General features: G+C 39.8%; 1 protein-coding gene across 2 annotated transcripts; it reads left to right on the top strand.

Annotated features, from left to right (window-relative positions):
- Positions 1-287: 287 nt before the first annotated feature.
- On the top strand, positions 288-15,088 carry LOC117462296 (WW domain-containing adapter protein with coiled-coil-like). 2 transcript variants are annotated; one of them, XM_034104459.2, is made up of 13 exons: positions 288-614; positions 1,063-1,096; positions 1,643-1,832; positions 2,365-2,456; positions 4,227-4,342; positions 6,097-6,194; positions 6,818-7,102; positions 8,015-8,131; positions 10,771-10,919; positions 11,057-11,148; positions 11,647-11,833; positions 12,981-13,108; positions 13,194-15,088. In XM_034104459.2, the coding sequence occupies exons 1-13, from the start codon at positions 574-576 to the stop codon at positions 13,261-13,263; spliced, it is 1,599 nt and encodes a 532-aa protein (XP_033960350.1). In that variant the 5' UTR covers positions 288-573; the 3' UTR covers positions 13,264-15,088. The 2 variants fall into 2 exon arrangements, with proteins under 2 accessions (XP_033960350.1, XP_033960349.1); XM_034104458.2 differs by having other exon boundaries at positions 11,644-11,833.
- The last annotated feature ends 125 nt before the right edge of the window (positions 15,089-15,213 follow it).

Genomic DNA, 15,213 nt, shown 5'->3' with positions numbered 1-15,213 from the left:
GTACACACTGTACGTCACATTGAGAAAATGTTCTGTCATAAGTACACTAGGAATATAAATAACTTGTGTTCTGCACTGTTTCAGCCGTCATTGTTTACAATTTATTGATACCATTAATATGTTGGGTTGTTTTGCTTTTAAATGCCGAATTTAATGACACTTGAAGAAGTTAACAATGTATTCTTCATCTCTATCTTTTTTCCTTCCTTAAATAGCATATTTGCCAGTTCTTTTATTTTGAAATATAGAAGCGGAACTTCTTTTTCTCTAGCTAAACATTACCGAGGAGTCCGTCTTCTCCGTTTCCTCCTGACTCGGCTGCTTTTCGCTGAACTACATCGGCCGAACTAAGCGTATACCGTAACTATATGCCAGACGATGCACTGAGGGTGGTTTGTGATAAAGACCACCCGCTATGCAGTGCTTGTGCCCGATGCACAGCTTGTAGGTATCTGTTTAGTAGGTTATAGAGAATCCAGATATCAGGAAGCTGAAGCAAAGACAACTGTGAGAGCAGACATACAGGAGGCCACGGTTCCCCCTCTCACACACACACACATCACCACGGCCTTGATGGTGATGTATGCAAGGAAACCAGCAAGAGTCAGCGATGGGTAATTTAAGCACACACTGTAACATAGTTAAAGTTAGTCCTTTGGTTTACCATATATTTCATTTGTTAGCCGGTTATTTATCTTTGGCTGTAGCCTTTAGCTTTCAGTGCTACAAGCTAACAGTTTATGCAATTAGCTTTGGGTTCCGGTTATTTCTTAAAGCTTATCGTAAACGTAATGTTAGCTAACTAACATGATAAAGATACACTTCTCGTATATAGTCTACATTATGTATAATACATTAAAAAAATGATCGGTTAAATTCCGCTATTGACAAAAAAAACCTGTTGTTTCCAAGGTAGCGAATCAAGCTAACTTTGCTAACGGCTATCAATAGCTGGTAGCTAACGTTTAATATGTTCCAGAAAGTGTGTTGCTAATTGAGAAAACGAACCACACCGTTAAAATGCTAACATTTAAAAAAAATTTGTTCTGTGTGTTTTCCCAGGTGCAACGACAGAAGGGATTCACAATCCTATCAGGTATGACATATGACATCTGTTAACAGTCAACTGTCATCATGTTCCTCTAACATGACTAATCAAAGTGCAGTATTTCCATTAAAGTAAATGAATATCCATGTAGTCGGGTCTCAATTACCACTCCAGTTAAACTCCCAATTATAATGTAACTTAATAATACTTTTGAACAAAATAAACCACTTAAGATTGTATTTACATTCACATACATGGCTCTTACAAAACGCTCCATAGGAAGTCGTGCTGTGGTAGTTTGTGTAATGTTTTTGTAAAGCTTAGGAGAGTTTTCTCTCTCTAAATTGTGTTGATATGGCATCAGGCTTGTCCAGTTAGGACACATGTTGACACCATAGTATTCCTTGAACATACCTTCCTAATACTGGCTTCCTGTAGCGTTCAATAAATGCTTGAAGGCAGAGAACATCTCCTGTAGACTAAAATTGTAATATTTATTAGAGACGTGGATTTCACACATTGGAAATGTATTTAACAATCTAATGACACATCCACATCCCAACAAGTCTTTCTCTCATGCTTTATTCAATCCAGACCCATAAATCTCAGCCAAAGAGCCAGTCCAGCAGCCTTCACCGCTATGACAAGGTGCGCGATGGCTCATCAGACCCCACGCCCCCTTATAAGATGCTGCGACGCTCTGACGAAAGTCCTGTCAGCAGACATGGAGACGGCGCGGGGCATGGCAAGGCAAAAACCTCTCACACGGTTAGAGGAAAAAATGGTAAGCATGGATATTTTAGTCTTACACGTGGATATATGTATGATGTATAAAGGTTTCTAGACAAAACGGGAACAATTTGCTTCAGCTATTGCACGGCAAATGGAATATATCAGATTGTTGTAGCACTTATCTTATTGTAGTTCATTTTACGTAGGGTTTTTTGATGAGTATTAGCTTTTGCATTGTTAATTTAAACTTTTTTTTTTATACTTACATTGTTGACTTGTATATGCTCGTATATGCTCGGATGCATTGAATGTGACATTTTCGGCCAATGTTTTGTTTAAAGACTACATATTATGCTCAATTGTGTCAAATGTGCCGCTGCACCTCTTTTCACCCTCTGTCTGAAACCAGAGCCCAGTCTGCTCTGATTGGTAAACCGCTTATTCAGATCACAATACAGCTATCGCTGCTCAATGTGAACACTACAAACACAACCTTACAAAGCGTTTCACTCAGCTGCACTAAGTCTCAGTCCTCTGCAGAACACTGTGTATTTTCTGTGACTTGATGAATGTCTCTGTTGCAGGGACCAGCGGCTCTCCTCAGGAGAACTCTCACAACAACAGCTCCCACCATGCCTCCGACTCGCATGCGACTCAGAGCAAGCCTGCGGACAGGGTAAGACGTTGTCCGCTGTTATCTGATGATATACCCTCAGCATTTCCTGTAGAAATAACTGTCACGCCACTGGGCAACATGGTATGCGGGACATTATATAGAGGCATCTTTCTGTGCTGACAGTTCTCTCTCCAAAACAATGCATGATTGGAACTTTATATTCATGTTACAGGCTTGTTTTTGTTAAGATATTTAGGAAATCTCATCATACATCTTACTTCGTCACTGGTTTTTACTGAGCAGTAAGACCGGATACTAAATATTTGACGTTTCCTAGGATAGAGATAAGATGATGTAGGATTTATTTTGCAGATGGCAATAAAAATGTAGGTGACAAGGATAATCATGAATATTATTTAAAAAGCTCACTATCATGCTGGATAAGTGAAGAAAGAGCCTTAATCTCGAAAAAATGCATAGTAGGAGTAATCATGTAAGAACAGACTCACAATATTGATTTAGTTTTGAATTACTTTTATTTATGTAGGTGGACTATTCTTTAGGGTCATTAAAATAGGTCAAGTCTTTGTTTTTCACTACAAACGCTGTTCACTTAAAAAGATGAATCCTATCTGTGATGCAAAAACAATTTGATTCTTAAATACAATTAGGTTCAAGTGCCATTTTAGGAATCATAGTTTGATGATTAACGGGATAATATCGCAAACCAGTTCGACAGGGATAATGTGACATAGAATCTTCATGCTGTTGGATGGCTAATCTGAAAAACCAATAGTTGTGTTCACTGTTATTTGTTGTCATTTTGAAGTAGACAGGAGGGAGTGGTGCATATGTATACACAGCATGACTTCTACAACTAAGTGACAAATGTGTTGCAAAAAGGCTAGCTTTTCCTCATGTGTTCACCTTTATGCTGCTTCAGTCATGAGACAGACAGATGAGACGAAAGGAAATCCACACAGGAAGAGACAAAGGTGCTTTTCAGCTTAGATTTAGCTAGAATAAATTATTATAGATTATGTTTTGCTAATATATGCGCACTTTCTGTGCTGAGATTGCCAGGCCCAGAACATACATTAGTTCTTTATTATTATTTATTTTCTGCAAATTATAGCATTTTAAAGCTGTTTTTTGTTGCAGTAGTAAGTGTCAAATGACATCCTGTAATAATACCATTACCGCTATAATCTAGAGTAATTCTCAATGTGCATGTTTATCTTAGTTTAGGTCAGCTAACCCCTTTTGTTTTTTTAAATAATGTATTGTAGTGGCTCAAGCCTCCTCTACAAAAATTAGTCAGTTTTGAATTTGATGCAATTTAAATGGTTTAAAAATCCTTTAAACAGGATGATGCTAAGTCTATTCTCTCCCTTGAATTGTCACGTGACTGGAATTGTTTGCGTAAACATGACCATGATTATTTATATTACTAGCTGCTATCCATACTTAAAAGCTAATCGATATTGAGGGTGAAAAGCAAGAGATGCCTGCCGGAGTACATGGATGATTTTTTATTTATTTTTTTAACAGAAACTTGGGAGTCTTTACAGTCGGATGAACAGTCATACGCAAGGACAGTTTTCTCCCCGTTGTAATCTTCTCTTTTTTTTTTTTAAATGCTACTATCTTTAGGGGAGCATAGTGTTCCTATCAGTGTTGCTGCTAAAGGCCATTAGCTTCCTTGTATTATGATTATATACGTCTTGGAAATGTCATTATTTATTTACTACTTAAATGTTGAGGTTTTCTGTAGTGCTCTTTAACTTCTCACAATAACCCCTATTAACGTCTCATGTGTTGTGTTCTCAGCACCAGGAGCCATCAGATGACTGGACAGAACACATCAGCTCCTCTGGGAAGAAGTACTACTACAACTGTAGAACCGAGGTCTCCCAGTGGGAGAAGCCCAAGGACCTGCTGGAGAGGCAAGTCCTTTTTAAATTGAAATGTAACAATGCGTACAATTTTAAACGTCAATCAATCGGCTCATTCAAAAACAACCCACATTGACCAAAGTGCTGTCGAGAACAGAATAGGTAGTAACACAACCTTTCATAAAATAAATAAAAGAAACACCGACGTAAACATTAATACAAACAGCGCATAGACACTATCAGCCACATAAGGAGTCAAACGCTAGAGAATAACAATGTTTTAAAGCAGTCAATGGAGGGGGCTAATCTGATAGGGAGGGGGATGCTGTTCCACAGTCAGGGCTGCAATAGAAAACACATGGTTGACCCTGAGGTTACATTTGGAGTGTGGGACATCCAGGAGCCCCAGGTTAGCCCACCTGAGGGCCTGGAGCTAGAACACAGGATTGGGAGGTCTGCAACATGGGAGGGTTCCCGCCCATTTAGGGCTTTATACCCAAATAGGACTAGTTTAAAATCAATTCTGAAGCGCACTGGCAGCCAGTGGAGAGAGGACAGAATGGGGGTTGTATGGTCCCTCTTCCGGGTACCTGTGAGGAGCCGGGCTGCGGGGTTCTGGACCAGTTGAAGGCGGGACAGGGATGACTGACAGGTCCCAGTATATAGGGAGTTGCAGTGGTCAAGACGGACGATATAAAGGCGTGGATGACTTTCTCAAGATCGTTGACATGAATTGGTAATAATCAAGAATCTCATTCTAAGGCCAAGTCATGCAGCGTTAGGCAGGTCACTTTAGAAATGTAATGGGTTATAAATGGCTAGTTAAACTTAAAATGGAGTAAGTGATTTAGCTGTAGGCTGACTTGGAAATAGCAACTGGATTTTTCCATTGTAGAAAATAAAGATCTGTGGCAAACACGTTTATGATAGAGTCTACATATTTACGGCACTTTTATAATAGTTGAAGCGTAAATGCAATCGGTGGAATAACAGGCTAATATTAAGGCTATAAACAAACTACATAATGGTCACATGACTATGCGTCAACACTGTAAGCTAAAGGTAGCTAATCTTCGGCGTGATGAAGTTTAGTAGTCTTATTTAGTCACTTGTTAGCAACTGCCATTTTTCAAGATGTGTGAAAGCTTCAAAGTTCACAGGTGTGATGTTTATTGACGCATTTTATGTCGTTATACAAACTTGAAATATCGCAAGCTTGTATTACCCACAGACTTTGTTTTATTTTACCTTCCAGCTAAAACGTGTAGTAGCTTTTAAATGGGAGCCCAGAAGTGCTAAAATGCAAACCCATTTTCAGGCTAAGCACTCATTCCTGCACTACTCTATAAAGCTGAACTAGTAAAACAGTACCGTCTACTTTTAGGAAATATTCTTCATTATATCTTGAATTTTAGATATCATAATGCACAGCCAACAAAACAAATCACACGCATATAGATCACCAACTTCAAACTTTGAAATAAGTAAAGGAAAAATGTAACTCCCTTCTGATGGGTAATATAACTATAAACTGCCCTGGGTATTATTGGCAATTATTTTACATAAGTCCCTAAACAACTCTTATTTTAGACTTTCAAGCTTTTAATAAGAAACATTTAAGTACATATTTTCCTGATGAACTTTACTGGATAAGATGCTTTCTTTATTACGTCATGCATTTACATGTCATTAGTGACTCCCTCACAGATCACGCAGCACACAAGTCTTCTCAGGATATCATTAGCTTAGGGTTCAGAGTCTAACTGCAGCCTGCAAATGGTCACTTTCTGCTTAATCTGCTTCAGGGAACAACGGCAGAAAGACCCAGTCAAGATGCCGGCGAACAGTTTCCCCCGGGACATGGACTACAGACAAGAGGCCTTGCAGGACAAAGCCTCAACAAGTAAGTTAAACAGATACATAAAACTAAGCTATCTGTTTTTCACATGGTCATCATCATCATCAACATCATCATCATCAACATCAACATTGTAGGTAGTTCAGAGTTTGCTTTAGAATTTCTGTTGCTGGTCCTCATCTGACAAAAGGAAGAACATTTTAACTATCACTTTATAAATATGCGTTTATTGAACTTTAATAAGTTTATAGGCAAAATAGGGATGTTTATTATATTCATATTGAATTAATATCATGATATGAGATTTTTCATGTTTGATTTTTGATATTGTAAAAGTGTTGTCTTTTACATTTTTCTAAAAATAATGACAATTTTTGTATTTGTTTTTGTTGTCTTGAACCACTGAGTCGGTGATCATTTAAAAATCAAAAATCTCAGTGGAAATAATTATGACATTTTATGAAATTGGGTTTTGGCTATTATACACTTTAAAAAAAAGTGTATAATAGAAATATATATATACACACACACATAGCACTAAATGTACAATAAAGGTGAAATAAAAGAGACATATCTTAATTTTTTTTCATTTACTTCTCTGGTCCACACATCGTCTCGGTTTACCTCGTCAAATCTCGTGTTAAGTATTCCTCCGCTCTCCCTCACAGAGGCCACATCAGGGGACCAGTCCACAGCATCCAACTCCGGCCATTCCTCCTCTTCCTCTTCTTCTCAGAGCCTGAACTCTGCTCCTGGTGCTTTAGGCTCCACCCCCTCCACCATGTCCTCCTCCACCTCCTCTTCCTCCTCCTCGGGCCAGGCGCCTCCGTCTGTCCAGTCCCCCTCCCCGGCGCTGCTGCAGGACCCCGCCCTCCTCCACCAGCTGCTGCCCGCGCTGCAGGCCACTCTGCAGATGAACAATGGCAACATGGACATGGCCAAACTCAACGAGGGTGAGGCGCAACAGAAACACAACATGTCACTTTCACATGGATGTCTTCCATAGGGTGAAATGTTCCTGGACCATATTTAAGACTTGTTTTGATTGTAATTGGAAATGTTGAGGTTGTATTATATTAGAATACCAGCCTGTTCACAACACCTGCGCCTACACAGACTGATGTCTGTTTTTTTTATTTAGTCTTACGTTAGCCCAGCCTATCCTAAGAGCACACGCATTCAGAGAAATTCCCCTTTGCTTTGTATATACAATTATTAAAAGAATATATACATGGTAGATGCATTTAGCAACCTTTCATCAATTGTTGTGGCCACTGAGTAGCTACATTGTTTAGGATTTAAATCTACCGTGTTAGAAAAGTTGCTCCTCCTAACAAATGTCAGATTTAAAAAAAGATAGTTTTCTGAGAATTGTCCCGTTAAAGTTAAGACTATCTCCTGGTAAAGATAACATTTATTCACACAGTGTCTAAGCACTAAATAAAGCTCTAAAGATCAAACATTTTAGGAGAGGGGAGGAGGATATTTAAGAGGCTTAAGAGTTTCCAAAGCATAGGAGAAAATGGTGGAAAGACAAAAAAGGTAGGAGAGATATTCTCTGATCCCAGCGTCTTGGTGCTTTAAAACCAGGTTTTCTTGCTGCCATTACCTTCCTGGTTTACGGAAGGATAAGGCATAAGTTCCCCATTACCAGATCTCTCTGGTTTTACTATTTATAGGTATGGGTTTGAGTAAAATGAAAATGTGTTTTACTTTATTCTATAAACATCATCAACAATCATATGCTGAAAAAGAATCAGGAACTACTTTTTTCTGATTACTGTGCGTGTTTTTGCACACACCTGTTGCACGTCCTAGCTCACTCACCTGTGTGTTTGTGTGTGTCCACTCTTTCCTCCCTCCAGTCTTGGCAGCTGCCGTTACCCAAGCTTCCTTGCGGTCTGTGCTTCATAAGCTCCTCACAGCTGGACCTGCTTTCAACATCACTGCTCTGCTGTCCGCCGCTCAGCACTCCAACCAAGGTATGCTGTTCCACCCATACTTATGTCCTTATTTCATATTTTACTTTTTGAAGTGACCTGTCCGTTTTTCTTTAAAGGTCCCATGTCATGGCCATTTCCACTGATCATAATTCCATTGTTGAGGTCTACTAGAATAGATTTATATTGTGCAATTTTCCAAACTCACATTGGTTTCTCATACAGCATCTCTGTTAAGTATGTGTATTCACTCTCTCCACTAAATGGCTCGTTGCAGCTCTTGCCCCCCCTCCCTGTGAGCCCAGTGTGCTCCGATTGGTCGGGACCAGTCGGGACGTTGTGAATCGCGCTGAGCTCCGTGGAGGTGTGATTTCCTTGTTTAGCGATACACAGCCAAACTCACCCTGAGCACACACAAAGTCACAGCCGAAGTAAAAACAATAGGTGTGGCTTGATATTGAGTAAGAAAAAGGTTGATAGACGCTGTGAGAATGGGTCTGCAGAGAGAATTTCGCTGCGATCCCAACTGTCTGTTATCAGCCTGCAGCCAGGGAGGAGAGATCAGCAGAGCGACCTGCACTGAGTGTGTGAGGAAGTCCGTGGATTGGTCAATTTGGACCAATCAGCGGGGGCTTAACGTAACGGCTCCGCGGACGTAACGGCTCCGCGGACGCAACGGCTCCGCGGACGCAACGGCTCCGCGGACGCAACGGCTCCGCGGACGCAACGGCTCCGCGGACGTAACGGCTCCGCGGACGTAACGGCTCCGTGGACGTAACGGCTCCGCGGACGTAACGTAACGGCTCCACGGATTGGTCCATTTGGTTCCGGGTAACGCATGACATCATGCGTACCCGGAAGAATCAAATGGACAGTGACGCATCTCCAACGAGGCGTTTTGGGGAGGTATTTTCTGTGTTAGAGTTTTACTCCCTACATGGTGTACTTTGAGGGTTTTGACTCTGCACACCGTTTACATGCATACAAACCTTCATAACACACAAGGGGACGGGCAATAACCGGAAAAGCATGACATGGGACCTTTAAGACACAATTAGTTTTTGACCTTCAGTTAATTAAATTCTGCATTTCTTTAATGCAAGGTAACATCGTGGATCGTTTAAGGGTTGTTCAGATTTTTGTATTGTCCTATTGGTGCACAATTATTCTAAATTGTATTGAAATTGCAATATGGAATGGTGTTGGCAGTTAATGCAATATTTGGTCTCTGCAAAATATGTGGAAATATAATTTTGAAGGAAAAATGGTGGTACTTCAGAGAATTCCTTAATAAATATACTTGAGAGAAATCCTTGTTTGTACAGATCCTCTTAAAAATATTACACCATGATCATTTTATTATTTATTTCAATAATAACGTGAAAAATGTTCATATTGCAAATTATATTACAAATTGACTAATATTGAAATTGCCTTAGAGGAAGTTGTCATTATTGCATAATTATTAAAATTTCCTTTAAAAAGAAATGAAATCTAATCATGGTGTTCTGGTATAGATGGAGTTCTGTACTCAACTGAAATAAGTATTTTAATGAAGTCTGTATAAAGTTATTCTGCAGCCATATCTCTCAGCACCACAATACTTTATCCAGAATAACGTTTTACATTTTTAAATATTGGGCTTTCTGTGATTTTTTATATTGCATTAGTCCTTAGAGTGATTCACGAATGAGACCTGGAGTTTCCATTTCACCACTTCAGGTTCCCTTTTCTTGAGTTAACAGTTTTATTTTTGGTTTGATGAAATAAGATAAACACTTAGACATAAAATACGTCCGATGCTTCTATGTGTCATTAAAAACGACGCATGCTAAAAGGGGCCGAATAAACTACAAAACGCCATCAGGTCGACACGAGTCCGGCAACCATGATGTAGTTTGTTTATAGCGTGACGTTAGCTTTTTATTTTTGCCAATTGCATTTACACTTAAAAAAATCACAAAGTGGTGATACTATATTGGATATCCTGCTAAAGGAAACGTGGTAAGTATCATGAATGTGAGACGGCTTATTTTCTGTTCAATAGGAAAATTGCATTGCTTTTTGTCAAGGGATCTTATGTGATGCTAACCAGTATTGTGCCTACAGCAATTTGGATATTGCACTAGTCCACATTGCGCTTTAGACAAAGTTTCTATACATTGTGCAGCCCTACTTGTATGACTAGCCTTTTTAGTGAGCTAGTTGTAGTTTGCTGCTAAATCAATTCTTCATGTGTACAATACTTCATTTCTTTTTTTTAGTCAGTTTATTGAACATGTCAGAAACAAAAACATACAACAATAATATATATATATATTCTCTTTTTTTTCCCTTTTTTTTTTTCTCACTCAAATTGATAATTATAACAAAGTACAAAAAACAAATAATAACAAAAAAAACAATAAAAATGCTCAGATAGTCTCTGTCATGTTCAACAGGGGCAAGAAGAAGCTGGTCCTACCCCCTCTAGCATATATTTTTCTTATAAATAAAACATTAGGTCATCGTCATCAGCGACATGTTTGTCTTGTTAATTTGTTTGTTTTTTGTTTTTTTACAAAACAATCAGAAATAAATAACTTTTACGGGGAATGGACTGCAGGCTTTGGGTTGATACTGTACAACGCCAGGGTTGATGCATGGTCACAGCTGATGAGTGTGAGTGTTCCCTCCTTCAGCCCAGCACTCCAGTCAGTCCCCGGTCTCCCTCACGTCGGACGCCTCATCACCGCGGCCGTACGTCTCGCCACGGAACGGCACGCCGCAGAGCTCCCAGAAGCCCCCCCTGGGCATGCACCCTGGCGGCGTCACATCCTCACAAACAAGGGTGAGTCGCAGGACCTAAAGTAGACGAGGAGTACTTCCCCTTGCTCATGACTCAACCCCACTTTCTCCCGTGACAAAACACCCTTTTGTTTTCACTCCTATTTCTTCATCTCTTGCCGTCTCTTCTCCCCTCCACAGGGCAGCATGTCTTCAGCGAAACAAGGACCAGTCCCTGTGCCTCAGACCGCAGAGAAGCGTCCCGAGGACCCCAGAATTATCCAGCAGAGAAGGTAGGAATCACTTCAAGATGACATTTTTATTTTTGTGCTAAAAAATTGCCTGGAGGTAAGGTCAACGCTTAAAACAACCAGAAGAAAGTAAAGTAAAAGAACACCTGGATTCCGAAAACATATTTGACAGACCTCAACAGCAACATCAACAGTTTACAAAGGGACTATTTGTTTCGTAGAAATAGTTTTCAAAGGTGTTTTATTTTCTGGAAAGACGTAGTTACTTTTAGTCCAGTATGGAGGCATACCATTACATGATCATTCTGTAGTTCTTTTGTCCAGCAATCATTCATCTCACTTGAATTTCTCATGGCAGTGAAAGTGGTAAATACAACATTGAGGATGTTTATTCACACACATGTAATAACGGAGCAGTGTTTGAGTTATTATAACGTTGTATTACGGAGAAGTAAATGCTACACATGGATAAATGAAAGTTGACATGATCCAAAGCCAAAATGCATCTGAACCCCCCCACTCGTTGTCTCGCCCCAGCAGCCAGGAGCTCCTGTGCTCTGGATCAAACGCACCCGGCGCTGCCTTGCCCCACGCCCCCCCCGGCGGCAGCAGCAGCCTGACCCAGCCCGACAACCCCGGCACCTTCACCCCCAGCCTGGCAACTCATTTTGACGAGAGCCTCATCAGACATATCCAAGGATGGCCTTCAGAGAACACTGAGAAACAGGTACTGCCCCCCCCCACACACACTTACACACACACTTTCACACAGAGCAATTGTAACCTCTTTGTTGCGTTTGTTTATAGCCATAGCATTAGAATAAAATTACTTAAGTACAAAAAAACTATGCATGGTCCTTTTGAATCCTTGGAAGTTTGTGATTTTGACGTGAGGGGAACTCGGGGTTTTGGGGAAAAACCAAATACAGTATACCTGGGTCATTGAACGTTTATTTAAAATATGTTATTTAATAAAAAATGTGAAATATTTTCAAATAAATGTTGAAAAACCTTCTCACTGTTGTGACAAAACTGCAGTAATCTGACGGCACTCTTGAATTCGATCCCTACCACTACAATAACAGTACAAACACCTATTTAAAGTTGATGACCAAAATGGGACTAGACATTTAAAGCGGCATTCTGAAACTATTTTGGAATAATTAGTTTCAGTCCTAAAGGAACAATTATGAAAAGGAATGAAATCTAGCACAGGTGTGAAAGAAACGCGTAGATACCCCAGTAGCATAAAGCCCTGTTGGGTCTTATGTTTGAGAAGTTCTTAAAAGTGCTGTAATTGGATGATTATGTTTTATTTCATTACCTGTAATCTGTACACAGATATAATGAACATGTTAGTGTTGCAAACTCTGTGATGTTGTTAATGCTAATGACGTATGCCAGTAGTGTAACCACCTGTTGCTAATAAGTTGTGCTGAATATCAGTCGGTGTGTTCAGCAGGTTGCAAGCAAACGTTTTGATCGTGTTATGTTATATGCAAGTCTTATAGTGTACATGTTTATGGATGCCCCACTCACTAGACCTCGCAGACGGCACATGACGTGTTATTTAACTGACGCTTTTATCCAAAGCGACTTGCATAAACTTCAATACTGAAGCCATGACTATGGGAGCATTTTTTAGAGTTAGGTATCTTGTCCAAGGTAACTCCGATGTGCTGAATGCAGAGGGAGGGGGCATACCACTGATGCTCTGATTGGTCGATCAGTGTAATACCCCTTGAGCCATAGCCGCCCAATGGCCCGATGTTTCTGTATTTCAATCACATTTTTTTAAAACCAATGCATGCCTCGAAGGTCCTTTTGCATCCCAGTGTGCAACATTGACAATGCGCTTCATCCCTATCCCTCAGGCGGCTCGGTTGCGCGAGGACATCCACAACATGGGCAGCTTGTACATGTCTGAGATCTGCACGGAGATGAAAAACCTGCGCTCCCTGGTCAGAGTGTGTGAAATTCAGGCCACACTGAGGGAACAGAGGTGAGGTCAATGTGACATTAGCATCCACATTAGCTAAAGTAAACACTCATATCCTTACATTTACTTATTTCCTCCTCAACTACAGAATCCTGTTTCTGAGGCAGCAGAGCAAAGAGCTGGACAAGCTGAAGAACCAGAACTCGTACATGGTGTGAGGACCTTACCTGAGGAGAAAGAACCGGGATGGATGGATTGAAATAATGATCGGAAAAGAGGAATAGACACGGACAGCAAGCTGCTGCAGCCTGTTAATTCTCCCTAGCAGAGAAGCTGTTAAAGAACCTCCATCCTGAACAAGTCTTTTTCTTTTCTTTAAAAAAAAAAAAAAAAAAATCTTTTTCCAACGTCCACCACACAAGTTGCTCTCGCTGAAAGTACCGGTTCGGCGCGTCGGACACTTTAACAGAGTGGACACGGAGGACCTGAGGCTCCTTTTTTTCATTTTTTTCTTTTAAAAAACAGCACCTTTCGGGACCGTGAACCTTGGATTGTGTGTATTGTATCGGGTTAACTTGTTTTCTGGTGTGTTTTTGATGTGTAGTGGTCAGGAAAAGATTACATTCTTTGGAAAATGAACTAAAAAAAAAAAAAGCAAACCATCTCATAATAATCAGTGTGGCACAGTCCCGGAGGGGTGGGGGGGGGTTGATCATGCTCCCCGATCTTCTAGAAATTGCATTGAAATGTATGGATTCAATGGCAGTGATGTTACTAATGTTATTTTTAATTCACTATACTTGTCCGTGATTTTTTTGCCATACCCAGTGTGTCTTCGAAGCTGGTTGCTTTTACACATCATGAAATTAGCGAAGACCACTTTTGGCCAGATTTTCGAAAATAAATACTTTAAATGTGCTTCAGTTGCTTTGTCCCAGTGGTGCAGATTTTGCTGGGACTCTAAGGCTAGCTTTGTCAAACACACTCCAGATGTTTCAGAGCCATTTTTGAGGAAAAGCCCACATTATTGGACCTAGTTTGGCTGCTAGAACATATTTGGGGTCGTTTGTAGACCTGCTAGCTAGTTTCTTCTGCTAATTCTTTTTTCTTTTTTTATAATTGTTAGTATTTTCGTTTCTCTCCCAAGTCAAATTGGGAGAATTATTTCATTCCTATTTTGCAGCTTAGCAAGAGATTGTGTAAAAGAATAGTAAAGCGACTGAATTCGCAGTAATGTAAAGCTAAATTATTGTTGCACACGATTGATTACGCCCTTCTAGTCATAATGGTTTATACAAAGGTCGATGGAAAGACATTTTATTTGTTATCATTGTTTGGAGCCCTTTTATCAACAGACTCAAGCAAGACCTTTTTTTTTTTAAGGGCTCATTCATCATGAGGGTTTACTTTTTTTTTACGAACATGAATTTTCAGTCGTACACTTCCAAACCCCATAAAGCAACTTCCCCTTTTTGTCCTCTTTTCCTCGTCCTTGACTAGTTTCCACCAGATCTGATGTGCACACTTTTTTTGTTTTGTTTTGGGGGGGGGGGGGGGGAAGGGATCGGGGATTTGTATTCCATAAAGTATGAGAATAAAATATTATACCACAACTCCTGTTTGACTTTGTACTCACAGTTCAGCTGTTGTAGACTTTAATTACGGGAGTAAATGTGTTTTTGGTGAATACATATCTTTATTAATAATGCATTTTGTAATTTTTCTAAATTAAAGTGTGGAATGTTTTATGAGAATAGTAAAGCTGACTGCTTTGGGAAAATGTAAGTAAGATGGGATCAGAATGTTTACCATGCAGTTCCATGTATGGCCACGAGATGGCGAACAATCTTCACATTTGGTTTTGCTTTTTCTTTCTCTGCACTTTCAAATTAAATGAGCTATAACTAAACATCTCGTCATTGAAATTGAGCTAAAGCAGAAAGCTGGATAATATCAGATGACCCATGTCCATATTCTTGGCCAGCTCTGAGACAATCATTTAAGTAAGTTTGCATGAAACATTAAATGCCATGTGCAAGATTTCATATGTGCTGGAGTTCATTTCATTTCAATCTTTATTTCGAACAGATTAAAAAAATAATAAATGTGAAAAACAGAATACCATATTGTTACAAATAGTATTTATCCACATTCATGATAATATTTAT

This window comes from Pseudochaenichthys georgianus, chromosome 17 (assembly GCF_902827115.2).
Source record: "Pseudochaenichthys georgianus chromosome 17, fPseGeo1.2, whole genome shotgun sequence".
In the NCBI taxonomy this organism is placed as follows: Eukaryota; Metazoa; Chordata; class Actinopteri; order Perciformes; family Channichthyidae; genus Pseudochaenichthys; species Pseudochaenichthys georgianus.
This window is presented reverse-complemented; position numbering and strand designations above follow the sequence as displayed.

What these genes read in the sequence shown, in the direction of transcription:
- LOC117462296 (XM_034104458.2), top strand. Translation starts at nt 574, where the DNA reads ATGGTGATGTATGCAAGGAAACCAGCAAGAGTCAGCGATGG. An exon ending in GGGATTCACAATCCTATCAG is followed by an intron (nt 1,097 to 1,642) that starts GTATGACATATG and finishes TATTCAATCCAG; the next exon opens with ACCCATAAATCTCAGCCAAA. An exon ending in AGAATTATCCAGCAGAGAAG is followed by an intron (nt 11,149 to 11,643) that starts GTAGGAATCACT and finishes GTCTCGCCCCAG; the next exon opens with CAGCCAGGAGCTCCTGTGCT.